General features: G+C 41.5%; 1 protein-coding gene across 1 annotated transcript in view; it reads left to right on the forward strand.

Annotated features, from left to right (window-relative positions):
• Positions 1–19,977, forward strand: part of ERBB4 (erb-b2 receptor tyrosine kinase 4) — a gene marked incomplete at both ends in the record, with an annotated part of 629,788 nt that overhangs the window by 518,480 nt on the left and 91,331 nt on the right. The window contains one exon of the mRNA XM_084264301.1: positions 17,586–17,771. Within this exon, the coding sequence (XP_084120427.1) occupies positions 17,586–17,771 (186 nt within the window). The remainder of the gene's footprint in view (positions 1–17,585; positions 17,772–19,977) is intronic.

The raw sequence follows: 19,977 nt of genomic DNA on the forward strand, positions 1-19,977 counted from the left end.
TTAAAGGTATATAAGTGGCTAAGTGTCATCATGAGCATAGTGGTGGTTAACTATTTCCAAAATAAGTGTCTGAAATGTTGGTTATGAATGGGAAGAGGAGATGAGTGGGAAGGAGGTGTCATTACACGAGTCACGCCCTTGACTTTTTTTTTGCACTTGGCAAGTTTAGATGTGCTTTTTTCAGCAATTACTCCTTACTCGATTGTGTATGTCCTTGTACCTTGCAGGTAGAACTTCCCATTCCTTTTAAAGAGGCTCTGGGAAATATAAAGACTCCTGTAAACAGTGGTTTGTATACAGAGAGAGTGCTTGGAACACTTCAGTGTCTACAGAAATAGCTGGTACAGATGTTAGAGGCATTGTCCAGAGGCTCTGCTTAAAAGTTCTAACATTGGCAGAATGCACATCTAAAATTGCTCTGTGAGCTCCTGAAATTCTGCTAAATGTTATGCTAAAAGGGTAAAGAACAACAATTTGGCTACTGGGCTGTCATTTCAGTACCTTGAACTCTGTCTAATGGATCTGTAATGACTATAATGATATAATGCGTGATGTTAGCACCTGCTATGGCCAAACACCTCCCACCCTCTTCCCATCAGGGGATGATGAATTGGCCATCATCAGAAAGTACATCCCCTGTTTAGAATTTTTCTTTGGGGAGTTGCAGCAGAGTCTATTTTCTGGGCTTTCTCAACACATTCCCAGCCAGCTTTTGCTTTTACTCTGCTCCCTGCTTCCTTACATGGTTTTTATCACTGCAGTAGTCCATGTCTGTTACAACAGTGCATGCTGAAGGCTACTAAGTAACCCATACACAGCCTTCTCCAGGGCAAAAGCTGAATGTGCATGTGGAATTCTTTGGATTTCACTTCACCATGCAAAAGTTGGTGCTACTGTTTTGAGGCATGTAGGTTTACCTTTTTCTAGTGTAATGCATGCTATCTCTGGAATAATTCCACAGTCTAAAGAATTTCCCTTCAGATGTTGAAATGGTCTTGTGCTGATGTTGTGGGGCATATTTCTCCCCCTTACTTGGCTGGTCACACTTCAGCATCCCTGAAAGCGGAGTTGACAGCAGATGCAGGGTGTATCAGGAGGGACGGGTACCCTGCTCCACACCCTAAGGCTGGTAACAATATGTGAGGGTCTGGAGTTTTAGGGAAGGGACAGACACTTTATTTGAGGAAAAAAAGGCAGATATGCAGCTAAGAGGCTACTTGATAGTAGAACAAGGACTTATAATTTCACTTACAAAAACAATTTCCTCTCTTAACCCTCAAATTATTTGACTGTTGTGATTGTCTGATAAGTCAAGTAGCCATTGTTCTGATCAGATGGTTCAACATCAAACCAGATGCTTGACTGATAATGTAATATGTTCCAAAGTCATGCTGCAGTTGGAAAACATAGCAAACCACCTTTGAGGGGGAAAAAAAAACAACTCTTTGGTCATGAAGAAACAGGCAATTGATGAGGGCCTTTCCTCTCTAGCTTTCCAAGCTAGGCATTTCCAGGAAGTAATCCTGTGAGCTGTGATTCTATCCAGGGTTTTGATCCGCTTACAAGTTTAATCTATCCTCTCTGAACTTAAATGCTCCATTATCTGTTAGAAAATAATTAGAGGCTGCAAGCACAAGTCTGCATACACAGAGTTCCTTGGGAGTCCCTGAGCTCATTGAGATGAAGACAGTTTGACTGATGGTGGTCAGCTGATATTGGGCCAGAAGCTAATAATAGAAGTCAGTGCTGCTTAGCTAGGTGAGAAAGTTAACTTGGGAAAAATTAAACTGAAGGGTTTGGGATTTATGGTTGGAAATAAATTTCCCATTCTCATTTGTTTCCTGGTAAGAGAGCTTCAGAGACAGTTGGTTTCTTTTATGGCTTTATAATTAAGATCTAGGGGGTTTCTTGACTTCTCCTGGACTTACTGTAGTTCCCTGCTGTCTCTCAGAGCAGCATTCAGTGTGCAGGAGAGCATTTGTCAAGTGAAGTGTAAAGGTAATAAGTGACAATGACCGCCACCAGGCATGTGGCAAACAAATTAAAGCTGCATATAGGGGGCTGATACCCACATCTTTTATTTATGTCCGGCCTAATTAACTAAATTAATAAAGCAGTCAGTTGCCTTGTACTACAAAAAGAAAGAGAAACAGTTTTTCCTACATTGTAAGCCTGTCTTAGGATAAAGACATGTCCTCCATGTTGAACTTGCCTTTGGTTCAGAGGTTTCAAGAGGAAAAAAGAATCATATCACTGACTAGCAGAAAAGAATTTTATCTCTGGTTCAGCTGAAAACCCTCGGAGATCTGGATATGTCTAGATGCTGTCTTTGTTTCTCCAGGTATGCCTAGATGCCATTGTGAAAAGTACACTGGAGATACAGCTAGCCAGGCAGGTCAGGAAGGTGAAGGAAGACTTACCTTTTCTTGGTATCTGCTGCTGGTGTTAGACATTGGAGAAGGTTTTTGGTTCCTTCTCTGGCCCACAGCAGCTTTCATAGAGCCCTCAGGGCTCCCCAAGAACACGTTCCATGATGTACAATTTCTCAGCTGATACAGGAATTTACACTGAGTCTCCTTGTAAGATACTGCCTTATATGACTATGCAGGTATTTGGAGACATATTTTTGTCTGTCCCTTGAATTACCTCTGTGGCCATGTGCACATCTCATGCTGCCTAGCCAGCTGTTTGACCTGGGTCTTCAGCAGTCCATGTAGATGCTTCTGAAAGTCTGAAAAGACGTTACTACTAAGAGTAGTTATATGGTACATCCAGGCACCCCGCTGTCATTCCACTGACTGCATAGCTGCTTGGGAAATAGAACTGAGCTAATATTGAGCCTCAGTTTAAAGGGCAGCTTTAGGGTCAAATGAAATCCTTTATGGCAGAAGTGAGATCGTTTTCCGTATCCTCTTGTGCTGTCATTTATGTAAACATCCTTCTTTCCAACTGTCATAAGGGGTCTCTGTAAGAATAGCTGATAATGAACAGCAGTGCTGCTGCACTGCCTGGCAGAGTGCTTCAGCTGTGATTCGAACAGGTTTTCACTCCATCAAGTTAAGTTGCTGGGGGTGGGGACCAAGGGGTGACCTAAGTCATCTGATTGTAGACTCCCTTTTGTGCGGTCTCTCCTCCTCCTCCCACTTACGCACACTGTAAGTATAGCCACTTAGGATAGGGACCAGTCTGCCTGTCAGTTCCAGGCACAGAAGCTCACTGTGATTGCAATTACAATTTCCAACTTGTCCAGAGATGCCAGAAATCAAGCTGTCCTTGAGAACTCCGCATACCACACGTGAGCCCCTAGAGTGATCAGGTTCTACAGAAGCTGGAAATCTGATCACTACTGAAGGTTAACTTCTTTTAGTCATCTAAAGATTAACTGTTGCAAGGCCACATTCCTGTTATTTCCATCTTACATAATAATCTTTATTTTTAAATGTTTACTTATTCCTGTAAATTTTCCTTCCATAGTATGTGAGGGTAAGGTGTGTGTCTATGTACAGCAGGGTGTTAATTTTTCATGTGCAAGAGCATATGGCTGCACAGAGGAAGAATATACAGAGAAATGATGAAGTACAAGCACAGACAGACAAGTCAGGCCGTTTGGAAATGGTGCTGCTGGTATAACACTCTAACTGGCAAGCACAGGGAGAGAAAGAGGCTTTTCCTGCCACTGGTGATGGGGGAAATCTGAGCCCTGCCAAAATCAGTGGGAGCTAGGAATTTGCCACTGAATTTAGCAGGACCAGGACTTCACCTCTGGAGTCATCCTTCCAAGAAGTCTGCCACAGGTTTAAGGGAGAATCACGTGCTTTAGTGAGTGACGGACCATATGAGTTATTCCCAAATGAGTTAGAAAAAATATTCAGAAGCTTCTTGTTGATGGCAATGACAGAATCCCTTATTTAAAGTTTGTGTTGCATTGTGACTTGGAAACCCTGCATGAGGTTGGGTAAATATGTAAGAGGGAAGATAAGGAATGCTAGTTAATTCACTGGGAAATACAACTATGGATTCATTTATTAAATATTCTAATCAAATTAAAGAAGTGAAGAATGGGTGTGTAAAGGAAAAAAAAAAACCTGATGTGCTATGATTTCTTTTTAGAGGTATGAGATACACCGATAATGTGGTGGATACTTGTTTCTTTGGAGTATGTGTTGAACTTGGTTACTGAAGTATAAGGTCAGCTCTTTGCTTAGCTGTATGAGCTGTTATTATGAAGATCAGGATCCCATATTGCCACAGTTTTATCAGGACACAGTAGGAGATAGCTTTTTTGAAAAAGTGTTTCGAAATTGAACAAGCAAAGGATGGGAATATTAAAAAAAAGGGGGCAGAGAAGTGGTGCTGAGTATCAAAGGAGGTACACAATAGTCTAATTGGGAGACTTAATCAGAAGCTCTGCAGATTTGTATTTCCATGCTGAGTTTTCTGTTCCTTGCAGTCCTGCAGTTCTTCGCATATCCCTGTATGTTGCCACCCTTTACTGTATGTTAGACCCAGACCTGAGCCAGAATACCCCTCTCCAGCTTCGTATTTTCCCAGGACTTACATACTTTGTTTCTGGATGTGGGAGTTTAGGAGAGAAATCTTATGCGCATCAATAAACATTCCTACTGGATATTGTAAGGCCATGAATTTTGGGGACTCGCCTCCCAGTGTGGTAGTGACTGCAGGTGCTAGTTCATCTGCACAGCCAGTGGATGGTGTCATTTAAAAGCGGAGGGAAGATCTTATCTAGGTAGGAACAGATCTTGCTGGAGTGGAGGACTAGCTGATAGACCTGTAATTATGCACATGAGAAACAGCCATCAGCAGAGAGACTGGGAACACTGGAATTCTTTGCAGTCTTTCTGGCATTCAGATGCAAAGTGCAGAAATAAAACTGACAAAACTTGATAAAATGAAAGATAAGATTATTGAATAATGCTTGATATGTTATGAGAAGCAGCTGACACAGACATTCCATTTTAAAGCAGGCTTTGGCACTGACAACTGGACAACTAGTGCTGACATACCACTAAAACAAACCGAAACCTTGTAGTTAAGAAACTTCTCATTGCTTTGCATTTTTTCCTTTGTGCCTCCAACTCACGTTCACAATATAAAAGAGGCACCCATTAATGTTTAAGTTCCTAATAAAGGGCGATGTGTATGCCACAATGTTGCCACACTGGTAAAAAAATGCAGGGTTTTATGGGACCTCTGTCAATAAAAAAGAGGTACTGTTTCCACAGGCTGAACAGCAACGCATCCCAAGCAGCCATCACTAGTTCGAGGTTAATGGTGAATCTAATGAGGTTTGAGGGAAAGACTAAAGAAGAAATGTCTTGATATTTAAGTCAGAGGAGCTGGTTGTAAAACTGTATGTGTATGCTGGCTAATCATTTTGGAAGTGCCAGGTGGGTAGGCTATTACATATTAGGTTTTCATGAAAGCAGGCTGATGGGGCTGTGCATGAGCTCCTGCACACGTCGCAACTCCCAGATCAGCAACAATGCAGAAAGTGAGCAAGGGCAAAGGACGCTGGAGGATCGATGCATTGTGTTTGTCATACTTGGGTTTTTACTGCCAGAGTGCCAAGTCAACTTAAGGAAGAACAAATTTTTTTGGTTTTATAGTAAGAAAAGAAATCTAAGAATGTTTTACACATATAATTACTCACACTGTGTCCACTTTTAATAGGAATTTAAGGGTACAGAAGCACAGGCTTATGGGAGCTGAACTTGAAGTATTACTGTCAAAGTAGACTTTATTTTGAAGTCTTTTAAGAAAGTGTAGTCTGGAATACTTCTCTCTTAGTGTTTTGTTGCAGATAACCCTTCAAAAATTAAGCGCATTCCCTGTCTCTGTGCCGATTCAAACACCTCTGATACATAAGCAACTGTCACAGACTTACAAAGATGATACAATTAACATCTCTTTGTGTTAATATTCTCCATATTGCTTACAAGTGATAGTCAGCTGTCCCTATTGTTGCTTGACACAGTTGTAATGGAAGAAATAAGATGGGGAAATCTGGAACCTGACTGGCTTGCTGATAATCTTTGTAATATTCTGCCAATACCTTTTAGAGTTCAGTGCAATAACTAGGATAAACAGAGAGAGAGCTGAGGTGACAATGTGACGGGCAGTCCATGGAGCAGTAATTGCTGGTTTGAAATGCTCGGTCCTTCAATACTGAAACTGTAGTTCCAAAAATAAACATGATTGTGCAGAGCAATATTTTCCATATTAACTTTGGTGTTGCTTCTCATTGTAATACATGGCACCTCTCGGACCTCTTAAAATTAGAAAACCTTTGTTCTGTGAAAATCACAGTGAGCTCGTCCCTGCCCAGAAAGGCTTTCAATTGAGATAGACACAAGTGATAAAGGATAGAGGAATGATGATGATTATTCTTATTCTACACATTTATAGATGGAACTCTGTTAATTGCAACACAGATCTCATAACTTCTAAGCAAAGTATTTATATACTTTTTAAAATTATGTTCTGGTTTTAAATTGGCTTGGAATATTAACTTAGAAAAGCAGATACTATATAAGGTTTGTTTTCAGACAATATCTAATTACCCACTGAGAATGTATCTGAATATTCTTTCCAGACATCTGTTATCAGTCAGTGATTGCCCCCAAGTCAGGTATTTTAAAGAAGCTGGATGACACTTGATATAAGACAAATTATGAGCAACAGAAGAATTAGAATAGGTATCCTTACCCCTTAGTTTCTTAGAAGGTGATTGCAGTTGTATCCTGAAGGATTCTGCTTTATATAGACTAGCAAGTTTTTCATTGCTGAGACAAACATACATTGCACAAAATACAATTAAATACGTTTCAAATAGATCAGGGCCTGTTGTTATCTTGGTGCTTTACATGAGAAATGGTATAAAAATATGTAAGAAAACGGAGTTATGTAGACTTTTGAGCTATGTTGACAAACTGCAGCTGTGTTGCATTTCCTCAATACTAGGTCCAAAGGAATTCCTTGATTGATTAGCATAGGTAGATCCTGTGATATGGGGTAGTATCAATGCAAAGATAGGAAACATACAGTCAAATAACACTTTTTCTGATGGAAGTGTAACACCTCCATAAAGTAGGGACACGCAGAATGGGCAGCTCCCCAGGCTTCAAAGCCCTGGCTGGAGGAAATGTCAGTGGGTAGGCACCCCCAGGGTCCATAAACTCAGCATCTGTTCTGCTGGATAGTCAGTGAGTGCCCTTAAGGAGCACTTCTTTGGGATGGTCTGGATAGGTATATAAAAGCAGAATTTAGCTCTCTGTGTGTCTTCTGAAACCAAGCAACTTGTTGTAGTGTTTGGATTTTTGTTTTGTTGTTTGGTTGGGTTTTTTTCAAATCAAGTATTGTTGGTTTAGGTCAGTGACTAGAGTCACCTGCTAAAAATAGTTTCTCTGAGAAGTTATTTTAGGAATGAAAGTGACTGGAGGAGTTTTGGAAAGAGGGAGTTTGAAACAGGGAAATGGGTGAGTTTCTCTGGTGAAATGTTTTCTTAGCAAAATAATGAACACCTATTTCTTGGTAAAAAAACACTGACTTGTTGGCATTCAGAGGAGGAGTTTCTGCTGAAGCCTTTCAGTGGGAGATGATTCCAGTGAACTCATCAGCCAGGAGATGTTGTGGAAACATGTTAGTCATTTAAATACCTCTTTTGTCATTTTTCTGAACAAAGTGTGGTAGATTTCTGTTTTGAAGTTGATTGTTAGGAATGTTGTCAAATTCAGGTTGGAACATTAAATATTTTTCCTGTGTTGAGAAAGTTGTGGACAGCAGGGAGGAGTGGGAGGACTCGGGAATTTCTTCTTTAGCTGGAAGATCCCTGTGAAAACATTTGTGGAGACCCGTAGCTTTTCCAGCGTGGGTGGGCCCTCGTCCTAGCTGGGTGCTGCTGCAGGCTGGCTGCAACCGGCTGCTCCCAGTGTGAGGTGGCTGAGGCAGGCCTAGCCGCCTCACGCAGGGCCTCCCTTGCAGCACCCTCGCTGCCACTGCCTTGCCAATCGCACCCAGTGATCCCAACGTTTGCCATTTTAGGAGTTTCCAAAAGCTGGGCGGGAGCTGCCGGGCAGCAGGGTAAGCACCAGGTCACAGGGTGCAGAAGGAACTGAGCGAGGGTGGAGGTCCTGCCATGACAGGCAGAGTGCAGGGCCCAGCCCAGCCTTGCAACGCTTGGGAGAGGCCACGCAGGAGGCAGGAGGCGGATGGACTTTGATGGTGGTAGGTGGTTTTCTTTCAGCAATTATTTTTTTAAAGAGCTTTTTAGTTTTGTCTTTGGGAAAGGACTAAGTCCACAGGGTAGTAAAACTAAGAGCAAAGAAAAGGGTGGAGGGAAAACTGGAGAAACTGAGGCAAAAATAGCAGGCAGAGTATTGTTGGAAGAAAGTCCTTTAACAGAGTAAATGTGTGGCAGCTTTTGATGACTTTGTAGTTCACTGATACCAGCTTGGTTAAAAAACAACCCCCCCATCCAAAACTGAACCAAACAGTCCAGTGAAACCATTCATGTTGAAATATCATCATCCCTTTGCAGTACTTGAGTCCTGAGTGTGATGCTTTTATGCAACGGAATACAGATGAGGGAAACATGGACATGAGTAGTCTAGTTTGAATTCTCAATTGTGAGAGATGAAATACCTGGGTTATGGGTAAGATGTATCTTTGATTAAAACAACTCTTAATGTTGCTAGTACACTTGATGAAATTAGGTTTCAATCTAATGCTGTCCCTTTAAATTGATCCTGAAGGAGGAAGGAGCTTCGAGTGTGTGATTATATAAAAAGTCAAGCTTTCCAGTGATACCAGAAAATTTCAAAGCAATACCCTACCACTCTTCACAAAGGAGTGAGAACTCATACGTATTTTTTTTTTCTCTATCACTTGTTCCTGAGACCTTGCCATCACTCATCTTAAATAAAAAATCAAAGCAAAAAATCCCTCCTCCTGGAAGGAATCAGCTGCTAAGGCTGAAATATTTGTAAGCTGGCCAGTAGTAAGGTCTGTTTATCCTCTGTTAAAATAATGCTGAAATGATTGCATTTTTAGACTGTACATTTAAAACTTCAAACATTTTTGCTAGATGCATCAAAATAGTAAGAAACAAATCACTTTTGACAGACTATTCTGAAATAATGATGCGTGTCACAAACTGTAAGTAAAACATTTGTCAGAATGATATGATATCTTTACAAAAGCGGGGTGTGTGTGTGTGTGTGTGTGGGTGTGTGTGTGTGTGTTGTTAAACCACTTCCACTTGATCTGCAAGGAGGGTGCCCTGTCTGAAACCCACCATTACTTCTCTGGGCAGCTTTCAACAGAAACATGTCTGGTTGCTGAGCTCCTGACCTCTTGGACATCTGTAAATATGAAACAAAAAACCCTCTAGGACATCTGTGAAACTGAACCAAAAACAGTCTAGAGTTTGCTTTGTAATCCCCAGAATTGGTGTTTCCAGGCAAAGTTCAGAGAAAGGCTGGTGGGATGTTTGATGGGAAACTTTCACTTAGCTTGTTGTGCACTAGATATCTGTTCCTTCAGATTTGAGATTCCTCCTTGGCTGTCTAACACAGGCTCCAGTGAACTGGGAGACTTAATTGGTACAAAGTCAGCAGGGAGAATTAAGAAGCATATGGTGTGTGGGTTCTACAAAATGTATCTCCTACACTTTCAAACATGTCAGCATGTGCTTATCTCTAAGCACTTGAGCCAGCTTGGAGTCAGCATGGTTGCTCATGCTCTCAAGTGTTTGCAGGACAGGTAACACACTCCTGGGGTTTTGTTGTTTGTTTAGGGGTTTTTATCTATTTTTGTACAACATGAAATAAATTGTGAGCCTCATTTGCTGCTGTAAGTGCATAAAGGTGTCTGCTCCTACATGAACTGGGGCCTACTGCTTCTCTGAGGTAGGCATGGAAGATTTCACCCAACAGTCTCTCAGTGTCACCTTGGAGAGGGAGAGCTTTCAAATCCCTGAATTGTGCTAGTTTCAAGGAAGTATTTGGAGAAAAGTGGGGCAGCTCTCTCATGCATTTGAATCGCATGGGGCAATCCTGTGCATTTGAATTCAGTGTCAACAATGCAGACTGTGCCTCTGCGGTGTTGAGACAGTAAGAGTACATACCCTCTCTGCTGTGTGCAAGTGCTGTGACAAGCAAGGAAGTCTCAGAGGGTATGCCTGCTCTGAGAAGTGCAGCACATTTAAAGACACATATCACCTCCAGAAAAGGCTGTACACCCGTTTAGCAGTGCCCCAGCCGCAGACCAGCTTTGCTCCTGGATGGTGGAGATGGCGCATTACTTGTGTTGTGCCATGCCTTGCTCATCACCAGGCTGCAGCCTGGATGCAAGGTGGGACACTGACCTGGAATCAGCTTCTCCCATGGCTCTAGTTTGGTCAGAGCCACGTGAGCAGTACTTCCCTGGTGCTGTTTCCATCACATGATAGACAACAGTCTGTGGTCCCTGCTGTGAAATCATTTTGGTTTGTTTTATTTTTCATTCTTAGGTTTTATTCTAGAAGTTCTGGCTGTAGTGGCACACCTGGCAGCTGGTTTTCCAGGACTTTCTAAAGGAATATGTTAATCTCACAATGTAATAATGGTGCAGCACGTGTACTCCGGTTTAAGTATGCAGTGACTCCACTTACTACCCAGTGGACCTCTGGTCAAGCTCTTTGTTGGAAACTGAACTCAAAAAAGCTCAAATCTTATACACCCAAAAGAGAGAACAGTCAAACACTACCCATTCAAAACCTATAGTCTCTTTAATCACAAGAGTTGGTCTTGGCTCTGAGGAAACGCAAGTTAACAAGACTGATACTGTTGTCTTCTCTGTTTGATCAAATATAGCTTCATTAACATGGCTTCCTAAAGTGAAACAAGCATGAGCACAGAACCCTAGCTAACAGCCCGTAAGACTTCTTTAATAATAGAGCCTTGATTTAGACCTCTGGGTTTTTCTTTGTGCCTGCCAAACTCAGTGTTTCACCAGAGAAGAAACAATTGGTTGTGTGAGGGTGCGTGTAGCGTTTGGACCTGAATGTGGACTCATTATGCTTCTGTGCAACGACCATTGATGAACCTGTACCGACTGTAAATACTTGTCTTGCTTTATGTTTGGAGTATGGATCTGGTTGTAGAGAAAGACGATGATTAACTAATTTTATTTTTAAAAATACCTTTTTTCATTTGTTCCTGAGTCCTGCTTCTCCGGTGAAGAGTTGAGAGAATTTGTTGTACACAGCCTAGGTATTGTCACTATCTCTCAGGAGGGTACAGTGACAGAAACCTCTTTTGTCACAGGACATGGCATATGCTACTGTACTCACAGGAGCCAAGTTAAAGCGTGTAGCACAGTCCTCAGGGTTGACTCTGCCCTTGCAGCATTCAAGTGCTGTTCACTGTATTATGCAGCAGTAAAACTGGTTATAGAAGCTGTTGCCAAGTCCCAAATAAGACTTTTGCCTGGAAGTGCCCTGTTAAATGTGTCTGCTCCTAATGACTATAAAACGGTTCCTGGCAAAACAGCTGTGGCAGTTTATGCTGTTACTGTCCTCCCTCTGTTTGCTCTGTCCCGCTGTGGGACTCTGATATCCTTTGTTAGTCCCTGTAGCTGAATCTCTCATTTCATTTTCAGAAGCGGCTGAGACATTTCAGCAGCAGCTTTCCAGAGAGTAGCTGCCTGAACACTGAAAAATTGCAGCCCAAGGGTTGAGAGTTACAGCAGTGCTGTAAAGCAATGGAAAACAGCCTCTTGCATAGGAAGAGCAGGGACAATACACCAATGGGCATCGCTGTCATATGATAAATGTGGCCGTGTATGTTGCTTACTGTACATGTTGTGCTGTCTCTCAGCCTAAGTACTTGTGCAGAGACTGCATAGGCTTAAGTAGGCAGTAACCTAAAAAATTCCTAAGACCCAGCAGACAAACAAAACGTATGGAAAATACGTTGGTCTGGAATTGGATCTGCCCTGAAGCAGGTCAGACATGCATTCCAGACAGGTATTTGCCCTAGCCATTAGAAATGTTCTGAAATTAATGTAAAAAGCAGTGCATTTGCTGTAGTATCTCTCCTGTTACCACAGCACAGCTTGTGCTTTCAGAAGAATGCATAGCACAGTAGGAAGTCAGTTTTTAAGTACATTTATTTACTCGACAGTGATTAGGAAAACCAGGTGTATTATTCTTTTCTGGTTGCTTTTGTTTGGTTTTGTTTGAGGGCATTTTATGGCAAGAACAGTTAGAAGCAAGAGGTCAGGAAACCAAAGATTTCTTAGACTTTGCCCCTGCTTACAGAACTCTGTCGGGTACGTATGGTCATCTGGCTTAACTGGAGCAGTAAAATTTACCCTAGGCTTGCTGAATTGGGGCAGCAGATCTGTGATGCTTCTCTGGAACAGGGAGCATGTTTCTCCTGCGCTGGAGAAACGTATAGCTACATGTATGTGGAGCACTGGAATGTGATATTTGTTGTCTATAGGTGAGCTACTCCTGGTGGCAATTTGAGCTCATGTGGTAGAGAACAAGCCTTCAGAAGGAATATCTTTTCCTCTCTGCCAGGTATTTAAATCTGATAGAAGGAAAAAATGCTTCAGATGCTAGCTTTCTTGTTAGGTGAAGTCATCAGTAACACGATGATGCCTGTTATCAAGCATTGCATTAGAAAGTGCTGGGGTCCACCATGCAGTACAAGACCTTGTGACACAACCCGTTAGGATGTTTCAGAGCCTCTGTAAGCAGCTGAAAGTCTCTTGTCTGATTCTAGAACGTGTGCTGGAGGGGAGTAGTGTCCTGGACCACTCTGGGTGGAGAAAAAATGTTCAACACAGACTAAGTATGGCACGGTTTACTGCTAGTGACATATGGACCTTCTTGAGTCCATTGGGTTACAAAGTAACTGATGAGAGAAACAAAAGCAGTATCAAAGCATGCTTTGTGTTGCCCAGCATGCCAACTAACATTTATGTTGTCTGGTGTAACTGTTGGCAGTAACATACCAAATAAGAAAGGGGGAAGTTAAATTCTGTTTTGTAAAACATCCTGTAGGTGTGGCTCAGAGCAGTGTGGAAACCCTTCCTTCTCACAGTCTTGAAAATTGTCGGGTTTTTTCCCTCAACCCAGAAGGCCAAAGTGCAAACCCTGCTTTAGTTGTGTTTTGAGTTACTTTTCAGACACAGCAGTCAAAGTAAAGGCATTTCAAACATGACTGCAGAGTACAGATAGATTGGCAAACAGTATTAGCTGGGATTTTCAAAGCCATCTAAGGATTGAAGGTGACTTAAATGACCTGTGAGAAGTGAGTGGCTAGTTCATCTGTGGTGACAAGTGCTTTTAGCTTGGATGTAACTAGACGTTGTATCTTCACAGTGGCAGCCAGCTCTCATGACTTAAATAATCTCTACATGTCTAAGCAATTTTTGGCAGTCTAAGAGCAGGTGCTATGAGGGATGCTTCTGGCCTCTCGCTGCGTGTTAGCAGTTGCACCTCCTCAGACCCAATTGCCATAGCTGTGCTGACAGAAACCAGAGCCCTGGATCTGGTGATGGCACACTGGGACCTACAAATTCACCCTTCCTGGGTTTGCTATTGTGTTACTGAACGCATATGACAGATCAGTGTCAAGCATTAGAATAACATTTATGTCATTGTTTAAAATAATTGTTTAATCTATGGTTGTGTATATAAATCACAGGAATTGAACTTACTGTGGAAATAATTCACCACATTCAAAAGAGGCGGAAGAGAGGAATGGTCAACATGACATGATTTCTTTATACAAAACTGTGTATTGGAGAAGTGTAATACTGAGTTGAACATGGAAGGTTCAATTAAAGTCACTTGCTGTTCTCTCTGTGACAAGGCTGGGGGGGCCCCAACAATGACCCCGCCAAGCTACCTGCGGGATTAGCTGCCTTCTGCACAAGGTTTTTCTATACCAGCCTTCCCCTCTGATGGATTAACACTGTGAGCACTGCTTTGAATAGACTATACATGCACAGCCTTGGATTTAAGTAACTTGTTTGAGATCTTGTCGTACCCTAGCCTCAGCTGGTCAGGGCTCGCCAGGGATTGCAAAGTACATCCTAGAGGTAAGGGCAAGCTGAGCTCCACAACAGCTGCCTGGGTCTAGGCTGGGTGGCTTACACTCATCTTGTGGATGGCTGCCACATGCTGCTGTGGTAATTAATGCTTGAACAGCAACAGTAGCATAAACAAACTTCAGGAAGATATTTGGCTTGGCTAGGAAGTTGTTCTGTGATAAGACTTCCTGCTTCTGCAGGTAGATGAAGGAGGGTGCCTGATGTCCAACAGAAGCCTTTATAAACTGTCACCACTCCTGTCATTTCTCAGATGATAGTGTGAGCATGTGATGTTACAAAGACTCTGACTCCCAGGGGAAAGATAAAATACTGTATCCTAACCATTTCTCTCCTCCCTTATTTTATTTCAACCTTCAAAGATTTTTTTCAGATGAGAAGGATAAAGTGATCTGGGGCTCAGTTCCCACTTCTGCTCTAGGCTTCCTATGTGACTGTAGACAGTAGGTTGTGAATTTCTGCACCTCGGTTTCATCTCCACTGTAATAGAACAGGCACAATTTTAAAATCATTTGTGTAATTGTGCCAATTGAGTATAGAGTTAAGATCTGCTGGCATAAGGTTACCAAAAGAGAGGGGAAATTGTAGGAGCCAGTTTTGAAAGATGCTGGTACCTTACCTGATGAAATGGTTTAGAAAATTTGATGTGGAACCAGGCTGCACAGAGCCTAAGTGACATGGAGATTGTAGCTCTAAGGTCTTTGGTGTCCAAACAGATTTTAAAATGGGGACTCAAATTCCTTATTTGCTGAACAGATTTTTAAAATGCTACTAAGTCATAATTTTTCTGTTTTTGTTGTTTGTCTGTTTTGTCTAATTAAGGTCTGGCAGAACAATTGCAATCTCTTTTGCTTTGTGTTTGTGTTGTGCTGGATAGACATAACCCTGAATTTAGTTCTCCTGTAGATGCTAGTTCAATAAAAATGACAATACTTTTACTAATGAGAATAACTATGTGAAGCCAGGATTCATGCTAAATTAGTATTCATTAGTGACTTAGATCTATAATGAAGGTTTCCTTCCTCTCTGCTGTGTGTCTCAATTCATTACAGAGCAGTCCATAATATTTTATTAACAACATTTATTTTTTTTTCCTGGAACTGTTGCCCAAAACTATTGGAAGAACATGTGCTTGCTTTCCTGTAGCATCAGAACGAGATAAATGCCACTGCTTGCTTTTATTATTGTACCCAATTGTCTTTCCTTTGGACTTAGACTTGTAAATGGCAAGTAGGTGGAGACTAATTGAGTACATGGTTCAAAGCTTTCCATCTGGTCCCTCATTGAACAAAAAGAATATATTGTCTGAGTTCTAATCAGGCCTCATTACAAAGAACTTGCTCCAAGTTTCTGGAGAATCTCTTACCTTTACTCAGAGCGAGCAGTAAGTACCATCCCCGTGTGTACAAGCAGGAAAAAATGAATGGTGTAAAAAGAAAAAATTACTAATTTTGAGCTCTGGAACTGGATAATGTATCTGTCAACAGGTATTTATTCTGGTGGCCTTCAGTGACATTTTCTAGTGGCAGCAGGAGAGAGGCTAAAATTATTGCAAGGAGTTAGAACTATACTAATTTGACTGTGAGCAAAACTACTTAAAATAATGATTCCTTTTCTGATTTGTTACAGTGGAATTTTCCTCAGTGCTCCTCCTCCAGTCATCCCACCAAATAGCCCCTATTTATTCATTTATTTATTTTATTTCTTCACATACATTTAGGAAGAAAAAGGAAAGAGATACTCCCCCCAATGGGAGGCCATCTGCTCTTTTCTTATTGGGGGGAAAAAAACCCTACAATTAGTGTCTTGTTCATCTTTTCTTTTTAACAAAAAAAAAAAGAGGGAAAGAAAGAGAGAGAACTATTATGCAAATACTCTGCAATTTGGTTTCAAATATTCTTTGTACTATGATGAGCAATTTCCTTTAATACAAACTCAGCCTACTTGCCAGGACATTTTTTTTGGCCTTAATATAGGGAGGGAAAAAAAAGCCACCCAACTTTTATGAGTTGGGGGGGCATTCCATGTTCCTCTCATGCCAACTTTTTCTCATCCTTTTTCTCTGTCTGTCTTTGGCACTATTACAGCTGTTATTCTTTAAGTTGTCAGAAAGATGTCATATAGATTCTTTGAGAAAGAGAGAGAACCAAAATAGCTTTACAAAGCTGCAGCTTCATGTCACTTTTCATTGTTCCATTGCCGTGATGAAGTGGTCTTGAAATGGAGGACTCAGTGAATGAGAGAGACAAATTTTTTCCCTGCCTTTTTGGAATGCCAATTGCTTGCGATGTCCGTGTTACCTCTGAGAACGGATACATAGGGTTTTTATAAGGAGCTCCCATGCTATTTGTCAATGGTATGAACTTTAGGGCCCAATAGTATAGCCAAGTTTGTCCTTCTGGTCCTTGGTATCAGACAACATAGCAAGCTAGCTGTAAATCTCCAAAACCAAATGATTTGGAAAAGATAAATAAAATATAGAAGAAGAAAGGAATATTATCTCCTGATTGTCGTGTGGGAAGGTGAAGCATGGAAAAACTGAAATAACTCACCCAAGATCTATTGGTAGAGGACTTTGGCAGAATCAGAAGCTCAGATTCAGAAAGCTCCTGCTTTGTGTAGTAGTCTACTTGTGGCAACATCAGGAGACAGGCAGCACTGTTGCTGCAGCTGGGCTACTGCCATACCATGATGACTATGAGTTATGGCTATGCCTGTACAGCTTTCACGGAGATAGTAGCATCATTATATCCTAATGACTTATCAAATTTGCTGACTTCCAGTAGGACCTGTGAGCATCAGAAGCATTTGCAAAGCCCACACTAAACCTGATTCTTAACCCTTTGCAGGTTGAACTTTGGGAAAGCTTCAGATAACTTACAAATGTTACATGCTACAGTGTAAAATAGTAAGCATAAAACGTTGGGTCTTGTAAGGCATTTTAGCAGAGCTTAATCAAATATCTTGCCAGATGAGGCCTAGCTGGCTATGTAACTATTCATCAGTGCCATAGTTTGCTTGTGTTAAAAAAAAAAAAAAAAAAACCAACCAAAAACAAAGCTAGTACTCAGTGCATTGACCACAGGTTGGGAAAATAAGTTAAAGAAACAAAATTAAGGGCAGTAAACCAAGGCCAGTGAGACCTTTAAGCAGTCAGGTGCGTCACACGTCTTTGCTTCTGTGGCTGCAATGGGCCAGGCAATATAAGGCAGTGCAGAATATCTGCTCGCGCCCTTGCTGGATCTGTTCAGGCAGTCTGACTCATTGCTTGGGGCTCATTACATCAAGCACACATTACATTAGACTTGATTCTGCCTATGTATGCTCAGCACTGGATAGACAGCACAGGAATTCATGGTACTTAGGGTACACTGATGCCTGTTAGATGCTCTATGGGGAATGGGAAATCTATGCATAGAGTCTTTAAGCACACTGGAGTAACTGTGTCACTTTTGTTGTCACAGGAAGCTCTTATCATGGCCAGCATGGACCACCCGCACCTGGTGAGACTCCTGGGTGTCTGCTTGAGCCCAACTATTCAACTAGTCACTCAGCTGATGCCTCATGGCTGCCTGTTGGATTATGTTCATGAACATAAGGATAATATTGGCTCCCAGCTTTTGTTAAACTGGTGTGTCCAAATAGCTAAGGTAAGTAGTTCATGCTGTTCTTTTCTTGCCTTTTTCATGACTAACTAAAAAACATGCCATGCAAAAACAAATAATAATAATTGTTGGGGTGGTTGGCTTGTTTTGCTTTTTAGGTCTGTTTTTTTTTTCAGTAAGGCTGGGTAGTTCCTGAAATACTATTTTGGCTTCTTACAGTATTACAGGTTATTTATTGATCTGTAAAGCAAAGTATTTTTCTTGACTGCCTTTCCAACCCAGGGAGGTCTTTCAGGGCGGTGGAAGGAGTGGAAGTGGGGAAAGAAGCCCCCTGTGTGACATCTGGGACTGAGCACAGAATGATTTTTCAGGTTCTTCTACCGTTCGCTATTCATAGATACTGATTTAACCTGATTGTAGTTTTCAACCTTTCTGAATCTGCGTTGCCAGTTAAATTCTCATATGCCACAACTGTCTGCCCCCACGCTGCTGAGAAGATAAATATTCACTTCACATCACTCCTTCGGGAACCACCATGGTTCTACTGTGTTTAAGACCTATCACAACAGCTGAGGCTGGAGGGGAATATTGCTCATCTCGGCAGAATGGGAAATCTCCAGGGCTGGATCCTGCCTTGCTTGCCATGGTGCAGTGCTCTCTGCCTTGCTGTGAGGTTTAAGAGCAAGGGTGAAGCCATTATTATTCAGATGCAGTATGTACTTCAGCTGAGATGGAACGTAGGTCATAAATGCAGCCCTAATATAATCCTTGCACAATGTATACGTATGTTTTTAGGTACATTTAGGTATCCACGTTATTGATAAGTGGTTGCAAAGAGTAACAAGATCTGGGAGTGTAGGGGGCCATAGTTCTTATCTATTTTAAAGGTTCTTGCAGCCAGAGTTGAGTAAAATGATGTTACTATGAATGAGACTCTGGAAGCCTCTTTTAATTTACAGTTATTTAGAAGTTACTTAACGTTTTTGATTATTCTGGAGAAAATGCGTGTTACGTACAAATGTGTACCGCAGACTGCCCTCAGACATTAAATCGGCAACCTTAAGCGAATCTCCTACAACATCCAAAAAGAACTCTTAATTCTAGTTGTAATGTTAGTCTTTTAGTGCTGGAGAGAAACTTGTTTTGCTGGACCATATAGCAGCCGTGAAGTAAACATTCAGTTTGTTTAAAACCTTAAATACAAAAAAAAAATCGTAGAAAAGTAAGAAAACTGAGAAATTCAGCTCACACAGAGGGTTTCTTTTTCAAGGAAAGGAGGAGTTTGAGGTTCATCATTAATAGGGACTATTTTCTTTCCAGGATGATGTCAGCCTGCCTAAAGGTGACAGTAGATGATATTATAGCATAATGCTGGGTAGAAGGGTTGATGCATAGAAGGGACTGGGGCAATCCCAAACTCACATGCTGCTGTTGTGCTGAGTATTTTGTAGATGTGTTAATTACCTGTGATGTGCTGTGGTGGTAAAGCAGCCAGCGTTGCAGGAGTATTGGAACACGCTGATGTGAATTGCCTGCTTCTGGAGATTTGCAAAGATTTATTTAGGACTGTTATCAGACCAAGGAAGATGGGGGAGAAAATACATATTCCTTTTTTGAGTCCTTTCTCTCAACACAACCTCCTTCCCATCTGTTCTCCACTCTTGATTGATAGTGGCTGTTATTATTTATTACAAGACGTGTACACAGTGGCATACGTGAAAAGATAATCCACTTTTACTTTCCTTTGTGCATGCGTATGGCCATTGCCTCACTGGAATAGCTGTACTTGCTTTACTATGTGGGCAGCTGATTTAGTGAAGCAAATAACCAGATCCACAGTAGAGACTGACAGAGCTGATAGATCCCTGGGAAGGGTCTGTGGAAGGCAGGTTGTAGTTTTTTGATACACATTCTTATCAAAGTGGAATGGGTTCTAAGCTGATTTCCACTGTGAATGGTTTCAGCAATAACATGGGGGTTAGATTTTAGGTACACTCATTTGAAAGTCATTGCCTGCTGGTTTTCTTGATCACCATGTTCTGTGAGAGGAGAAGATGAGGTATGACGGATATTTGAGTTCTGAGATGGTGCATAACCAAGCAGTCCAAAGAAGTGAGATCAGACACGTAGTATTAACTGATGATTTGTCAGGAAGAGAAAGATTGATTCCTTATAACAAATTGTGGCCTATTATTGGGGGAAGTTTAGTGAAAATAGTTCGTTCAAATTTAATTAAATTCATCTTCTACTG

The sequence above is a fragment of the Gallinula chloropus genome (assembly GCF_964237585.1).
Source record: "Gallinula chloropus genome assembly, chromosome: 5".
Lineage (NCBI taxonomy): Eukaryota > Metazoa > Chordata > Aves > Gruiformes > Rallidae > Gallinula > Gallinula chloropus.